Source organism: Gopherus evgoodei, chromosome 11 (assembly GCF_007399415.2).
Source record: "Gopherus evgoodei ecotype Sinaloan lineage chromosome 11, rGopEvg1_v1.p, whole genome shotgun sequence".
Taxonomy (NCBI): domain Eukaryota; kingdom Metazoa; phylum Chordata; order Testudines; family Testudinidae; genus Gopherus; species Gopherus evgoodei.
This window is the reverse complement of record NC_044332.1, coordinates 21,891,888-21,909,326: the sequence shown is the minus strand read 5'-3', so window position 1 is coordinate 21,909,326 and position 17,439 is coordinate 21,891,888. Positions and strand designations below refer to the sequence as shown.

Genomic DNA, 17,439 nt, shown 5'->3' with positions numbered 1-17,439 from the left:
CAGTTGTTCACAGTGATCACTGTTCTCTACCTTTTCCTCACCAGTGCTATATCCTACAGCTCACACCAAGCCAGAGCGAACTCTCACTGCAAATGTAGAATGGAATACACAAGGCATGCAAATATACAGTCAAATCATTTGCGATAGACCAGAGCTAGCAAATTTATTTGTTTTTTTAATAGCAGTATTACAATATTAGAAAATAAAACTTTTCATCTGTCATCTAAAAAGTTGTTGCATACCTTACTAAAATTGTCACTGCATGCCACTGAGTTTAGAGCTGGTGAAATCATTCATTGTGAAGGATTTCTTACAGATTTGAGCCCTTTTTTCTTTTTTGTGAATCTGTATTTGAATACTCATGGGAAAATTTTTGCAGGATTAATGTCATTCCTAGATACCTAAGTACTAGAGTATGAATGTAGGATGTATTTTCTAGTATACTTTTCTTTCACAGATTAGATGATTTGCATCTGCAAAGTGCAGACTTTCCTTTCACACTCCACATTCTCTAACAAACTACACTTCTCTCCAACAGATGGAACACGACAGATTCCTTTAAATGATCAGTTTCTTGCTGGATATGAAAATGCAGATCTTAAGCCAAAAGAAATCATAGTCTCTGTTTTCATCCCATACTCTAAGAAGGTAAGTGCTCTGGCGTCCTTTCTGTGCTTCTTTTAACAGGGTGTGCTATACGTACTGTTACAGAGCCTTTGAACAAAAGGGAAATCATTTTAATATACACTGCAAGAACTTCAGTACCAACGTCACCTGGGGACAGATCCTGCAGATGGTTATGACACAATTAATCCTTACGAGCAGTACCACCGACTTCAGTGGGGTTACCAGGGCTGGCCTTAGGAAAATGGCCTCCGTGGATGCAGCACACCCCCTCCTACACTGCTTCTACCACCCACAGGTGTCCCTCCCTTGCCCCTGGCCTCAGCAGGCTCCCCAGGCACTTCCCCTTCACCCCTGACCCTGCACCCTCCTCCGGTGCCCACGTGGGGAAACTGACCTGGATGCACAGAGCAGCCAGCATTGCTGCTCACTCCCCCAGACCCTGCCAGAACATTGCTTCTCCGCGCACCCCTAGAGGGCTATGGGGGGGGTGAGAGAGTGAGGAGCAACATCAGGGCTGTCTGAATCTAGGTCACTTTCCCCACCTGGATTGTGTAAGGGGAGGGCAAGAGATCAGCAGAAAAATCCACACCCCTGAGCAACATAGTTATACCAACCTAACCACACACAAGGGTAGACAGCGCTATGTCGATGGAAGAGCTTCTTCACTAAAAAGAAGCTGTAGCGCTGAACAGGAGAAGCAGAAGGTCCCTAAAAGTGGGGGGGGGCCACTGGTGCCCAAACCGTGGCCCCGCCTTCTGCGCTGCCCCTTCCCCTGAGCCCTCACACCATCACTTCCCTCAAGGCCCCACTCGCTCCTCTCCGTCCCCTGCCCCTGGTCTCTCGCCCCTACAGCCAGTAAAAAATGGAAGAGTTGGAAAATGAAGAAGGGGCACAGCAGGTGGTCACTGAATGAGAGAGGGCAAGGAAAAAGAGAAGAGCTGCTAGTCCTACAGGAAGAGGGGAGGAGTCAATGGAGGCAACACCAAATATGAGGCCCAGGAGGATTGCAAGGGTGAATAGGAATCGAGAGGACTTGGACCAGAGAATCACACTGTCACCAGGAAAAGGCAAGTCTACATGACTGGGCACTCCTTACTGAGAAGAATAGACAGGCCTGTAACTAGAGCTGATCCAGAGAACAGAAGGGTGTGCTGTCTGCTGGGTGCTAAGATACGGGATGTGGACCTGAGGCTGAAAAGGATCCTAATGGGAGCGGGAAAGAATCCATTGATTGTCCTTCATGTGGGAACGAATGATATGGCTAGATTCTCGCTAGAACGTATCAAAGGAGACTATGCCAGACTGGGGAAGACGCTTAAGGAAATCGAGGCTCAGGTGATCTTCAGTGGGATTCTGCCGGTTCCTAGAGAAGGGCAACAAAGGTGTGACAAGATTATGGCAATCAACAGATGACTCAGGCAGTGGTGCTATAGGGAGGGCTTTGGGATGTACGGCCATTGGGAAGCGTTTATGGACAGAAGACTGTTCTCTCGGGATGGACTTCACCTGAGTAAGGAGGGAAATAGATTTCTAGGATGGAGGCTCGCCCAACTGATTAAGAGAGCTTTAAACTAGGAATTTGGGGGAGATGGTTGGGAGATGTCCAGGTGATCTCCATGCCAGAATTTAACCTTGAGAGGGAAGAAAACAAAGTAAGAGGGGATACAGCCGTGGACAGAAGAATTGACATAAGGAGGAAGGGTAGTGTAGATACCAGTCTAACAGGTGATGCTGGTGGTAGAATGTCTGTGCCTAACCGGGTAAAGAATGTCAGTGAAGCCAAACGGCAAAAATTAAGATGTCTGTACACTAATGTGAAGAGCCTAGGTAACAAAATGGAGGAACTAGAGCTACTGGTGCAGGAAGTGAAACCGGATATTATAGGGATAACAGAAACATGGAGGAATAGTAGTCATGACTGGAGTACAGGTATTGAAGGCTATGTGCTGTTTAGGAAAGACAGAAATAAAGGCAAAGGTGGTGGAGTAGCATTGTATATCAATGATGAGGTTAACTGTAAAGAAATAAGTGATGGAATGGATAAGACAGAGTCTGTCTGGGCAAAAATCACACTGGGAAAGAAAGCTACTAGAGCCTCCCCTGGATAGTGCTTGGGGTGTGCTATAAACCGTCGGGATCTGATTTGGATATGGATAGGGACCTCTTTAATGTTTTTAATTAAGTAAACACTAATGGGAATTGTGTGATCATGGGAGACTTTAACTTCCCAGATATAGACTGGAGGACAAGTGCTAGTAAGAATAATAGGGCTCAGATTTTTCTGGATGTGATAGCTGATGGATTTCTTCACCAAGTAGTTGAAGAACCAACAAGAGGGGATGCCATTTTAGATTTGGTTTTGGTGAGTAGTGAGGACCTCATAGAAGAAATGGTTGTAGGGGACAACCTTGGTTCGAGTGATCATGAGCTAATTCAGTTCAAACTAGATGGAAGGATAAACAAAAATAGATCTGGGACTAGGGTTTTTGACTTCTCGAGGGCTAACTTTAAAGAATTAAGGAAATTAGTTAGGGAAGTGGTTTGGACTGAAGAACTTGTGGATCTAAATGCTGAGGAGGCCTGGAATTACTTTAAGCCGAAGCTGCAGGAACTGTCAGAAGCCAGCATCCCAAGAAAGGGGAAAAAAACCATAGGCAAGAGTTGTAGACCAAGCTGGATGAGCAAGCATCTCAGAGAGGTGATTAAGAAAAAGCAGAAAGCCTACAAGGAGTGGAAGGTGGGTGGGATTAGCAAGGAAAGCTACCTTAGTGAGGTCAGAACATGTAGGGATAAAGTGAGAAAGGCTAAAAGCCATGTAGAGCTGGACCTTGCAAAGGGAATTAAAACCAATAGTAAAAGGTTCTATAGCCATATAAATAAGAAGAAAGCAAAGAAAGAAGTGGGACTGCTAAACACGGAGGATGGAATGGAGGTTAAAAATAACCTAGGCATGGCCCAATATCTAAATAAATACTTTGCCTCAGTCTTTAATGAGGCTAATGAGGAGCTTAGGGATAATGGAAGGATGACAAACGGGAATGAGGATATGGAGGTAGATATTACCACATCTGAGGTAGAAGCCAAACTTGAACAGCTTAATGGGACAAAATCGGAGGGCCCAGATAATCTTCATCCAAGAATATTAAAGGAACTGGCGCATGAAATTGCAAGCCCATTAGCAAGAATTTTTAATGAATCCGTAAACTCAGGGTTTGTACCGTATGACTGGAGAATTGCTACAGTTCCTATTTTTAAGAAAGGGGAAAAAAGTGATCCGAGTAACTATAGGCCTGTTAGTTTGACATCTGTAGTATGTAAGGTCTTGGAAAAATTTTGAAGGAGGAAGTAAAGGACATTGAGGTCAATGGTAATTGGGACAAATTGCAACATGGTTTTACAAAAGGTAGGTCGTTGCCAAACCAACCTGATCTCCTTCTTTGAGAAGGGTGACAGTTTATTTAGACAAAGGAAATGCAGTAGATCTAATTTACCTCGATTTCAGTAAGGCATTTGACACGGTTCCACATGGGGCAATTATTAGTAAATTGGAACAAGATGGGGATCAATATGAAAATTGAAAGGTGGATAAGGAACTGGTTAAAGGGGAGACTACAACGAGTTGTACTGAAGGGTGAACTGTCAGGCTGGAGGAGGTTACTAGTGGAGTTCCTCAAGGATCAGTTTTGGGACCAGTCTATTTAACCTTTTATTACTGACCTTCGGCGCAAAAAGCGGGGAATGTGCTAATAAAGTTTGCGGATGACACAAAGCTGGGAGGTATTGCTAACACAGAGAAGGACCGGGATATCATACAGGAAGATCTGGATGACCTTGTAAACTGGAGTAATAGTGATAGGATGAAATTTAATAGTGAAAAGTGCAAGGTCATGCATTTAGGGATCAATAATAAGAATTTTAGTTATAAATTAGGGACACATCAGTTGGAAGCAACAGAGGAGGAGAAGGACCTTGGAGTATTGATTGATCACAGGATGACTATGAGCCGCCAATGTGATATGGCCGTTAAAAAAGCTAATGCGGTTTTAGGATGCATCAGGGAAGGTATTTCCAGCAAAGATAAGGAGGTGTTAGTACCGTTATGTAAGGCACTGGTGAGACCTCACCTGGAATACTGTGTGAAGTTCTGGTCTCCCGTGTTTAAGAAGGATGAATTCAAACTGGAACAGGTTCAGAGACGGGCTACTAGGATGATCCCAGGAATGGAAAACCTGTCTTATGAAAAGAGACTCAAAGAGCTTGGCTTGTTTAGCCTAACCAAAAGAAGGTTGAGGGGGGATATGCTTGCTCTTTATAAATATATCAGAGGGATTAATATTAGGGAGGGAGAGGAATTATTTAAGCTTAGTACCAATGTAGACACAAGAACAAATGGGTATAAACTGGACACTAGGAAGTTTAGACTTGAAATTAGACGAAGGTTTCTAACCATTAAAGGAGTGAAGTTCTGGAACAGCCTTCCAAGGGGAATAGTGGAGGCAAAAGACATATCTGGCTTTAAGACTAAGCTTGATAAGTTTATGGAAGGGATGGTATGATGGGATAGCTTAATTTTGGCAATTGATCTTGATTATCAGCAGGTAAGTATGCCCAGTGGTCTGTGATGGGATGTTAGATGGGATGGATCTGAGTTACTGTAGTTTCCTCAGTGTTGGCTGGTGAGTCTTGCCCACATGCTCAGGGTTTAGCTGATCGCCATATTTGGGGTCGGGAAGGAATTTTCCTCCAGGGCAGATTGGCAGAGGCCCTGGAGGTTTTTCGCCTTCCTCGGCAGCGTGGGGCACCTGTCACTTGCTGGTGGATTCTCTGCAGCTTGAGGTCTTCAAACCACAATTTGGAGACTTCAGTAACTCAGACATAGGTTAGGGATTTGTTATAGAAGTGGATGGGTAGGATTCTGTGGCCTGCTTTGTGCAGGAGATCAGACTAGATGATCATATTGGTCCCTTCTGACCCTAAAGTCTATGAGTCTATGAGACCCCTGGACCCTCCCTGGTTCAGCACCCCTGGCACTGAACATGAAGACAAGCCCTAAGTCTCTGCTTTCTAGGGGTAGTGGTTATGTCCTCCCAGGTATATCAGCTTGCATTTTGCCAAGCTGAAGCTCATTTTATCATCTGTCCACCTTTCTAATCACTGGGTCTCTTTATGTTATTCTCTCTCCTATAATATGGCACAGGCATCCCTCCTCAGTACAGTAGCAGTACAGGATGCTCCATTAATCCCAGTGATGAGGTAATACCGGTACCACATCCGCCAAGTGAAAGGCCAGATTCTGCTCCTTCCCATCTGGTGATTAGTAACTTGCTCTCTGTAGTCCTGTTGATTTCACTGATTTCAGTGGGACAACTCTCAGAGTGAGATAGATCACTATGAGTGAGGGTGATGGAATCTTGCCCTAAGGAGTTGGGGAAGGGAAATTGTGGTATTAGCAACTGTAGTGCTATTAGGTGTCCCTCTAGTGGATATGGAGAAAACTGCAGAAGAAACCCAGATAAAAGTGAGAGTCCTGAGATTCAAACAGACAAGGAAATGGCCAAGGGAATCTCTGCGAGTGATGACACTGCAGGATCTGCCCAGGCTAAAAAGAGAAAACAAGGAGACCCTGGTCATGCTATCTGGAGTGCCTCACACTGTGAGTGCCTGCCTCAGGGCAGATTGTCAAAACAAAGGAAGACATCCCAACTGGTGGTGTGTTCTGTGATTAGATTTCACCAAGCCAGTAACAAATGTGAACTCCTGGATCACTATAACAATCTTATCATGCAGTCACAGACTGTCCCCTTAAGACTCTCCAGTCTACCTTGCCACCCAGACAAACTGGACTTAGTGATAAATGGTCACTTGCACCAATAATCACACCACATTCAGGTGCTTCCAGTCCCAAGAGACCAATCACTTACATCAGATCAGTGGTACTCTAGATCTTACACCAAAGACGACACCTATAGCCAGTCGTGTAATAAACTGTCTAAAGTGTTAATAACTAGGAAAAAGAAATGTAGGGTTTACAGATTAAAACAAACAAACATATACACAGAAATGAGTTACCATCCAAATCATAAGAGTGACAGAGTTGTAGTGATCTATCAATTCAAAGTGTCTTTCAGGGCGGATCCAGGGGCAGCCCCTAGGGATCTCTGGCTTCAGTTTGGTGTCTCTAGACCTGTCAGAGTTCAGCCAGTAAAAAAAAATCAAAAATTTTCCTGTGACTTTGGTTTAATTTCCTTCATTCAGCTTCCAAATTCACAGGATGAGTTTCCTTGGCATGTAGCATTACCCCAGGTCATACGGCCATTAACCAATCCTTTGTATTGTGAAGTTCCTTGATGGGCCATCTGATTTTGAGTCCTTGGATGGGTGAGGCAGGACAATTCCCATGCCTAGGTTCACTAGTTCAGAGAAAATATTTTCAAAGTTATAAAGCAAAACTTTACATATTTCTTATAGCAGGATACAGACATTACAAGTGAGTTTAATGCAGCAGCAATTTATAAGCATTTCATGGTCTAAACACAAATAAATTCTTATGAGACTAGTACCTGTTTTGAGCATAACTAACTAACGTACAGGCCACAAAAAGAACAGGAGTACTTGTGGCACCTTAGAGACTAATAAATTTGCTAAGTTAAAGACTGGCTGGCCCAGGCAGATTTCTTGTAAAAATGCCCCAGACTCTGTAAACTCAGTATTTGCACTCTACACTGAATCTGGTAGGCCAGCAGCACTTCTTCTGTTCAGAAATTCTGAATCCCAGCAGTGATTATGGTTGACAATTAATGAACTGAAGGAGAATTTGGAAGGGGAATATAAACCAGGTCCCTCCAAAGAGGAGAAGGGAAGATAAAAAAGCAAAACTGCAGTGTCTCCCTGGAAGTTATAGCATGGAAATCTCAAACACCGAGAGAGTCATTCCCACCTGAGTACTGAAGGGAATGGAGACTAACATTGCTGTCTGACTGAAACAATCACTCACACCTGACAGCTAAAGCAAATGGTCAGTAATAACACTGATAGGATGATGAACTTCATCAACCTCACCACAGAAAATGAATCTATCCCCATGAAGACCTGATTTGGCCACACTTCCTCATGGAGGATAGGATCCTACTTCTTGAACAGTCCCATTGAAATCAGTTACCCATTCACCAAATAAGGTGCTACTTAGTGTGAGCAGGGTATCAGATTATTTGCAAGAAAGTCAAGAAAGCGAAGGGCTGCTAGTGTGTGGGTGGAGGCACAGATGCTGTTTTTGTAGCTCATATTCTCGCTCTTGTTTATGCCCGTTGTTTGTTGTTGTTTTTTCGGTTTCTGGCAGCTTTGAGTGAGTATTGCCCAGGTGATACGTGTGGGAATGAAACATACTGAGAAAATCTTCCAGCTGTAAAGGGCTCACCTCTGGCCATGTAATCCTGATATTAAAATTTCATGTGGGCACCAGAACTGAGAAATGGGGTCCCCATCAAACACTAATAGTGATGGATTTAAATCGGATCGGGATTTCAAACAGCCCAAAGTTCTGGATTGTTCAGATCTAGCGGCTTGGCCGGGGCCCATCTCTGACTCTGGAAGGGGTCTATTTAACCCACTGCTTTCACTTCGCAGGCCCAGCCCCAACCTACACTTCAGGATGAGTTTCTGTAACCCAGTGGGGATCCACAGGGAACATGACTTGTTACAGCCCTCAGCTACAGAGCTTTGGCTCATCCGCCCCATGTGGTGTTAGCTCTGGAGGACCCCAGTTGAATCCCCAGTAAGTGGAACGCCAAAAGGCAGTTGTCACAATCTTGAGGCTGAGTATGGAAGAAGCTACTAGTTGTTTTGGCAAAGAGTATTGGCTTCCAGACAAATCAGAACTGGGCTTCTGAACAATTCAGAATGGATGTGGCCAGCAGCTCTCTCTTTATCTCTGGCTCTGTCGCATGAAGTATAGAAATCCATGTTAAAAACAATCAGCAAATCAGGTCCTTTGGCACAGCACAGCCACCTGTTTTGTGCTGGAAACAAACTTCAGTAACAATAACGCACCAGTCACATTGGAAGTGACTTGTGCCAATACTGATTGTCCAGCACTTCAAAGTGGGTGCTTCTGACAACACGTTGAACCATTGTGGAAATCTTCAGTTTGTCATATCAGCCTGTGAATAGGCTTTCACAAGCATATCCTCCGGGACATGTCAGACCATCTAGTTAGTACTTGGAAAAAATACAAAAATTTAACTACATCACTGTATAATTTGAGAAGAATATTCTTTTTCTTTCTTTGAGTCACTTGTGATTAATTAAGACTCAGAATAGAGTCAATTTCTGCCAGTGATGGAATTCCTCCTTGCTTTCTTTTGATCAGGATGACTTTGTGTCAGCATTCCGACAGGCTGAGCGCCGGAGAAACGCTGTATCAGTTGTGAATTCTGGAATGAGAGTCCTTTTCAAACCAAACACTGACATCATTATGGACATGAATATTTTATACGGAGGCACTGGCCCTATCACAGTCAGTGCAAGGAAATCCTGCCAGAGGCTCATAGGGAGGTACTGTATGATTTAGTACATCTCTGACAGAAATGTAGTGGGATTTATAAACCCTTTGTTCTGCCAAATTCTGCTGATAGAGATTGAAATGTAGAGATCACAGCTGTTGCACATCTCGCTCACAACCCCCACTGTCCGGAAAGTGAGCAGCAATACAATGGAGAGGGAATATCCAGGATGCTCCACCCTGATACAACTTATCCCCTGGCAATCTCTCCCAGAGGTTCTCCTGGGAAGCTCCAACCCAAAGATAAAGTTCCCTTTTCCTGGTGGGACACCCATAGCCAGGGGTGAAGGAATTTGCCAGTACAGTAGCCTCTGCTGGAACAAGGGTACAATTTACACCTCACTGTCTCAGAAGTGGTGAATTTAACCCAATCAGTTTTAAATGACAATAAGTGATCTTATTAAAAACTGGAGGATTGCATGTTTTCTGTGTAATTATTGTACTGTGTGTAGTACTTATAATGAACACTAATCTGACGTAAATGTGCATGATGCTGCAGAGCAGTACTATAAAGAAGGGGTTAAGTAATCGACATTTCTAATTAGAGTGAGTTGAAAAATTAAAAAAATAATCCTGCCAATTTCTAACTTGTTTTGTTCAGATGGATTTTGAAATTAACCTTTTTTGGGTGGTTGGTTGGTTGTGCTTTGTTTTGCTTTAAACATTTTCTGTTCCTTTTTTTTTTAATCAACTTTTTTTATTTTTGGAAAATAATATTTTTTCAAAATGACATTTCAGTTTTGAAAGTGAAATGAAAGTGAAAAATTTTTACAAGTGGAAACTGGTTAAAATGGGCAGTAGAAAAAAATATACACACCGCTAAATGAAAAACAATGACCAAAGTAACATTTCCATTGAAAATTTTCAAAAAATGGAAAATTTTGAGGAAATCTGAATGTTTTCCTGAACATTTCTATTCCCTAAAAAAGGTCTTAGTTTCATGAGAAAAAAAACATTGGAATGAAAAATTCCAACCAGCTCTACTGCTAATACACTATGATATAAATGGTTACCAATTAGTTGGAAACAAATAAGACATGTCTATGCTGCAATAAAACACCCATGACTGGCCCATGTCAGTTGACTCGGGCTCACAGGGTTCAGGCAGTGCAGAGTTATAAAACTGCAGTAAACATTCAGGCTCAGGTTGGAATTCAAGCTCTGGGACCCCGTGATGGGGGAGGATCCCAGAGCCCAGGCTTCAGTGTAAGCCTGCATGTCTACACTGCAGTTTTATAGCCCTACAAGCCTGAGCCCCACAAGCCTGAGTCCACTGACACAGGCCAACCATTGGTGTTTTGTTGCAGTATAGACTTACCCTCAGTGGTCAGCTTATTAAGACTTGATTGCTGCAATCCTTACATGCACATAATTCCTGCTGAAATCAAAAGGTACAAAGGACTGCAAGATCAGGCCCATGTGAATTAAACTTTTGTTACCTAACACTTTGGCTTTAGCTGCAGTTTGGTATTATAAATAGGTATGTGTGTGTGTGCATGTCTGTTTCTCCGCCAGGCAATGGAATGAGCAGATGCTGGATGAAGCTTGCAAACTGGTGCTTGGAGAAATTTCTCTCTCCCCCTCAGCTCCAGGAGGGAAGGTGGAATACAGAAGAACTCTGCTTGTCAGCTTCCTTTTCAAGTTCTACCTGGAAGTGTTGTATGGATTAAATAAAATGGTAAGTGGTTTCCCTCTGCATTTGCACAAATTGACTTCTTTTTCTTGGAAAGGCTATTCCCAATGTTCATTATCAGGTGCTCAGATCTCATGGTGATGGCTGCAGGCTAACTGAATGACTGAACTGATACATCCTTTATTGAATGCAGATTGTGCCTATATTCAACTCCTGCCCCAAGCTCATTTATTATACCATGCTAAAGAGCCCTACTAGGCTAAAATATTCGCTCATAGTTAGAGTTTAACATGTTCTCAGTGAAGTGCCAGACCTTTCATTGCCTGATGATGGAATTCCTTTAGCTGTAACAAGATGTTAGGGCTGTGACAACATGTTTATATTTATAAATAATGTTGCTTCTTTGAGAGGGACAGGTGGATGTTTTAAATACTAGATAGCCTGAGCAGAGCACATAAAACGGAGAAATGGTCTGAGATCGCCAACAGGGCCGCACTGCATAGCTGCAACAGGCTGTCCAGGAAGACACCCAAAGCAATAATCCAGTAGGATACACCAATGTACTCTCTGGCTGCCAAACAGCAAAAGTGCAAAGCTCCAGAGTTTAAAGATCAGAGGATAACACAATGAACCCATGAGATTTAATTCCAGCCTGAAATGTACCCAGAACCCATTCTCAGTACATGATCCCCTATGCTCATGCTTTTTGAACTATCCCAAATACCATCATATCCTGAAAGGATCAGGAACACACCCAGAGGGATGGGTCCATGTTGCACTCCTTGTTTGCCAGTCAGTTTGAAATCTGATCCTGTCACTCTTTTTGCCAACAACCCCTTCCACCCGGTCCTGACAATGGACTACCCTCCAACCACTGTGGTTTTGGTGAGAGGGGTTGGGTTTTTTATGTCAGGTGACCCAGCTCGCATTAAACCTTGTCTGTCATTTTACCAGCTGAGTAAACTCTCCACCACTTTAAAAGGTGCCTGCTATAGCAACGATGTATGTAGCAGAATGGAATGTACTTGTGACTGCTATTTGCATATCACTGCCCAGAATGCTGTTCCAGGTCACACCTATTTCACATCAGTGCTGGTGTATGAGCTGTGGGAGCAAACTGGAAATCTTTGCTTCTTTAACATAAATGTTTTTCAAAATCTGTAAATGGAAAATTTAGCTTTAAAAGCAGTGATATGACACTAGTGTTGTTAAATTGCCTTCTTTTCAGTACCCAGCTAAATTTCCTGACTTATCCAAGAAGAACTTGAGTGCCCTAGGAGCATTTCACAGCGAAGTACCCCAGGGTATGCAAACATACCAGGTCAGTGAAGTTGCTTTCACAGCAAACTATGCCAGCTGTGAATTGTGACTGCCACATGCTGTCCCTAATGAGCGTTATGCCTTCTGGTTTTTCATTCTAACTCTCCACTTATGCATTGTCTCCTTGTATTTATGTTACCTTGTATTTAGCTGTGACACTCTGACTACCTTTCCCAGACCTGAAGAAGAGCTCTGTGAAGCTTGAAAGCTTGTGTCTTTCACCAACAAAAGTTGGTCTAATAAAGGATATTACCTCACCCCTCTTGTCTGTCTCATATCCTGGGACCAACATGGCTACAACAACACTGCATTGCCTATATATCTTTTCAAAGGTTGTTTGCAGTGTTGTTGTAGGCAGCCATGTTGGTCCCAGGATATGAGAGAGACAAGATGGGTGAGGTAATGCCTTTTATTGGACCGACTTCTGCTGGTGAGAAAGACAAGTTTTCAAGTTACACAGTGCACAAGGTGAGTAACTTTTTCTTGTAACAGCAGAGAATTGTCTGCAGGTTTTGCATCTGCTGTTCTGGCACGGTGTGGTGCTGCTTTGAGTTGATTGGTCCTGGTCTATGTGGAGTTTTGCTCTGACAATGAGCTTGGTGAGGTTGAGAGGTTGTTTGAAGGCCAGCAGGGGGGTTTGGGAAATATTTATTCTTCTTCGAGTGCTTGCTCAGATCCATTCCAATTAGGTGTGCGCGCACCGCGTGCACGTTCGTCGGAGACTTTTTACCCTAGCAACACTCGGTGGGCCAGCAGGTCACCCCCTGGAGTGGCGCCGGTATGGTGCCTCATATATACCCCTGCTGGCCCGCCCGCTCCTCAGTTCCTTCTTACCGCCCGTGTCGGTCGCTGGAACTGTGGAGCTCGGCTAGCCGTTCTCCACCTCCCTAGCGTTTCACTCTTCTACTGTATAGTGTATATAGTTCTGTTATTATAGTAATAGTTGTAGTTATAAAGTTAGTTAAGTGTAGTTGTAGATAGTTATACAGAGGATCGGGGGTTCTCCCCTTTTCCTCCCCGCGGTGCCGGGGCCCATGCCTGGTTCACCTGGCTTTAAGCCTTGTGCGGCCTGTCATCGGCCGATGTCCACAGGAGATCCGCACGACTCCTGTCTGAGGTGCCTAGGCGAGTCCCACCTTGTGGACAAGTGCCGGATCTGCAAGGCGTTCAAGCCCCGAACGAAGAAGGAGCGGGACAGTCGCCTGAAGCAGATCCTGATGGAGGCAGTGCTGACTCCCCCACCGTCGGCACCGACTCCGGCACCGGGGCCAAGTGTCACCTCCACTCTGGACCGCCCGGCGCCGGCAAAGGCTTCAACTTCCCGCTCGGCACCGGCCCGGCACCCTAGCCGGCACCGCTCCCTCTCCCCGAGGAGCAAGAAGCACAGGGCTCCTGCGGTGCCTACGACTGCACTGCAGTCTGAGCGTGCCTCCAAACCTGACCACCCAGCATCGTCATCCGCCGCGGCACCGAGCGTCGTCGCACCGTCGACTCCGGCCCCTCAGGGACCGTTGAGTCCGGTGCATCTCAGCTCCCCAGTGAGAACAGCGGTTGAGCTTGTCGCTCCCTCCACGCCGGAGACCTTCTCCGTCGCACGCGACCTCATCGCCATGACAGAGCCCGAGCTGACATGACAGAGCCCCAACCCCCGGCACCGCCGGTGCGGGTTCTCCAATCGATGGGCAAGCCCGCCATGGTGCGGCCGCATTCGCCGGGCACTTCTGGGCATCGGTCCCGTTCCAGATCGAGGGACCACTCTCAGCGTCGCCGCTTGAGATCCAGACGCCGCTCGCAGTCCCGAGACCGCTACCTGTGGCACCGGTCGTACTCGCGGCACTGTTCAAGATCCCGGTCGCCGTCGTACTACTCTCAGCACCGGTCTAGATCGCAGCACTGATGTTCCTGCCACAGCCGATCCCAGCACGGCAGTGTACGGCACCGGTCGACCTCCCAGCACCGAGCTGGTAGCAGGTCCCGGTCCAGATCAAGGTACCACCATGACTCCCGGTACCGCTCGCCGGCACCGCGCAGCTTCGTTGGGGTGCGCAGGGGCCTGACGCAGTCATCGACGGCTCCTCCATGGCCTTCAAGGCACTCGTCCGCTTCTTCCCGGATGGAGAGCGCCTCTTACAGGGGTTCAGATGTGCAGGCCCACCCAGACCAGGGACCACCACAATGGTCCTTTTGGACGCCCTGGGCATACCACCAAGCCCAGGGCAAACCTTCGGGCCCCTCTCGCTCCAGCCAATCGGAGCATCGTGCACTAGAGGCCACGGTCAGCTGGCCTCTCCCCTCAGGTATGGAGGAAGTCCCTATGGATCCCCTGGTGCAGCAGGATGCTCGGGAAGTGGAGGTCCCTCTGGACGAGGCTTCTGTTCAGGAACCACTCCTCCCTGGGGTGTCTTCTTCCTCGTCCCCAGATGAGGCGGTAGCGGGCACATCTTCATCAGGGCCCCCGCCGATTGATCTCCGGGCACACCAGGACCTTCTGAGGCGAGTTGCCCAGAACATAAACCTTCCTGTCGAGGAAGTCCCGGAAGTGGAGGACACAGTGGTAAGCATCCTTTCTGCGGAGGAACCGACCAGGGTAGCCCTCCCCTTCATCAAGTCGATCCAGGCGAAGGCGGACACCATCTGGCAGTCTCCGGCCTCCATTCCACCCACTGCCCGCGGAGTGGAAAGGAAATATATGGTACCATCCAAGGGGTATGAGTACCTCTATGTACACCCCGCTCCCTGCTCGTTGGTGGTACAGTCAGTCAATGAGCGAGAACGCCACGGCCAACAAGCTCCTGCACCAAAATCCAGGGAAGCCAGGCGCATGGACTTGCTGGGCCGCAAGGTTTATTCCGCGGGAGGCCTTCAACTCCGTGTGGCGAACCAGCAAACCCTCCTGAGCCGTTACAGCCACAACACCTGGGAGGCTGTCGGCAAATTTACGGACCTGCTTCCCCAGGACTCACGCCAGAAATTTTCATCTCTCCTGGAAGAGGGCAGGAGGGTTGCCAGGACCTCGCTACAAGCATCCTTAGATGCCGCGGATTCGGCAGCAAGAACACTGGCATCGGGCGTAGCCATGCGCCGTATATCATGGCTGCAGTCTTCCGGACTACCGCCGGAGCTACAGTACACGATTCAGGACCTGCCATTTGATGGGCAGGGCCTTTTCTCTGAGAAGACAGATCCCAGGCTACAGAGCCTGAAGGATATCTGGGTCATCATGCGCTCACTGTGAATGCACACGCCCCAGACTCAGAGAAGGCCATTCCGCCCCTACCATCAGCGCACTTACCCCCCCCGCCTCGCCCCAGACAAGATTTCAACCGGAGGCGAGGTCCGCCGAACCGTAGACATCAGCCAGGTCCTCAAAGGGGTAATACTTCCGGGTCCGACAAGCCACCGCAGGGACCCAAGGCGAACTTTTGAAGATGCGCCCAAGAGCAGTTTACCAATCCCTTCCCTGGATCCACTTCATTTCCTCAACCGCCTCCGCCCCTTCCTGCCGTCATGGTCCCAGCTAACCTCGGATCGTTGGGTCCTGCGCATGGTGCAGTTTGGTTACCATCTTCAGTTTGTTTCTCCACCACCCTCCCATCCTCCCTCCTCGTCCCTCTTCAGGGACCCCTCTCACGAGCAACTTATCGTCCAGGAGGTTCACAAGCTCCTGCTCATTGGAGCTATAGAGGAGGTGCCAAGGGAGCTAAGGGGCAAGGGGTTTTATTCCCAGTACTTCTTAATCCCCAAGTCAAAAGGGGCCCTTTGACCCATCCTGGACCTGCGACGCCTGAACAAATTCATCAAAAAGTTCAAGTTCCGCATGGTAACCTTAGGAACCATCATTCCCTCCCTGGATCCCGGAGATTGGTACGCCGCTCTCGACATGAAGGACGCATACTTCCACATTGCAATCTTTCCCCCGCACAGGCGGTATCTTCGCTTTGTGGTAAATCAGGACCACTACCAGTTCACGGTCCTCCCCTTTGGGCTCTCCTCAGCCCCCTGGGTGTTCACCAAGTGTATGGCGGTCGTCGCCGCTGCCCTGCGCCGTCGTCATATCCATGTCTTCCCTTACCTCGACGACTGGCTCATTCGAGGCACGTCGGAGGCGCAGGTGACCGGGCACATCACCGTCATCACAGAGCTGTTTGCGAGTCTAGGCTTGACCATCAACCCGGACAAGTGCACTCTGGTGCCTACACAGAGCATAGAGTTCATCGGGGCAGTGCTGGATTCCAACCTCGCGACGGCCAGCCTCCCCCGGCACCGGTTCCAAGCCATAGTGTCCATGGTCACAAGCCTACAGGCCTTCCCGACCACGTCTGCTCGAATGTGCCTCACTCTCCTGGGACACATGGCCGCATGCACCTTCGTTACCAAGCATGCAAGACTCCGCATGCGCCCACTGCAGACCTGGCTCGCGTCAGTCTATCGACTGGGCAGGGACGCCATAGACACAATCGTAACGATTCCACCAAATGTTCTCGGTTCCCTAGGCTGGTGGACAACGCCCTCCCAAGTGTGTGCGGGCCTGCCGTTTCACGCCCCTCAGCCCTCAGTGTCCTTGATGACGGACGCGTCATCGCTGGGCTGGGGTGCACACCAGGGGACCCTGCGTACACAGGGTCTATGGTCACAGAGAGAGTTGTCTCTTCACATCAATGTGCGGGAGCTGCGGGCAGTTCGCCTAGCATGCCAGACATTCCAACGCCATTTGCATCAACAAGCAGGGCGGGACCCGGTCCTCCCCGCTGTGTCAGGAAGCAATACGTCTGTGGGACTTTTGCATAGCCCACTCTATTCATCTAATGGCCTCCTTTCTCCCGGGAGTGCGAAACACCCTTGCGGATCACCTGAGCAGATCCTTTCTGTCCCACGAATGGTCCGTCCGTCTGGACGTCCTCTATGTCGTTTTCCAGAGGTGGGGGTTTCCCCAGATAGATCTGTTCGCCTCCAGATCGAACAGGAAATGCTAGGTGTTTTGCTCTCTACAGGGTCGCTCCCCAGGCTCCCTGTCGGACACGTTCCTCATTCCGTGGACGGGACATCTTTGCTACGCCTTTCCACCCTTCCCTCTCGTCCACCGAGTCCTGATCTAGGTCTGGAGAGACAAGGCCCGCCTCATCCTGATCGCTCCGGCTTGGCCGCGGCAGCCTTGGTACACCATGCTGCTCGATCTGTCCCTGGCGAATCCAATTGCCCTACCTCTTTGGCCAGATCTGATCACACAGGACTTCGGCAGGATGCGCCATCCGGATCTACAGACCCTCCATCTGTCTGCATGGCTCCTGGCTGGTTAAGCCAG

General features: G+C 47.6%; 1 protein-coding gene across 1 annotated transcript in view; it reads left to right on the top strand.

Annotated features, from left to right (window-relative positions):
• Positions 1 to 17,439, top strand: part of LOC115659417 (aldehyde oxidase 1-like) — a 173,056-nt gene that overhangs the window by 135,370 nt on the left and 20,247 nt on the right. Inside the window, exons 45-48 of the mRNA XM_030579494.1 lie at positions 539 to 648; positions 8,993 to 9,177; positions 10,700 to 10,862; positions 12,046 to 12,138. Coding sequence (XP_030435354.1) covers positions 539 to 648; positions 8,993 to 9,177; positions 10,700 to 10,862; positions 12,046 to 12,138 — 551 coding nt within the window. The remainder of the gene's footprint in view (positions 1 to 538; positions 649 to 8,992; positions 9,178 to 10,699; positions 10,863 to 12,045; positions 12,139 to 17,439) is intronic.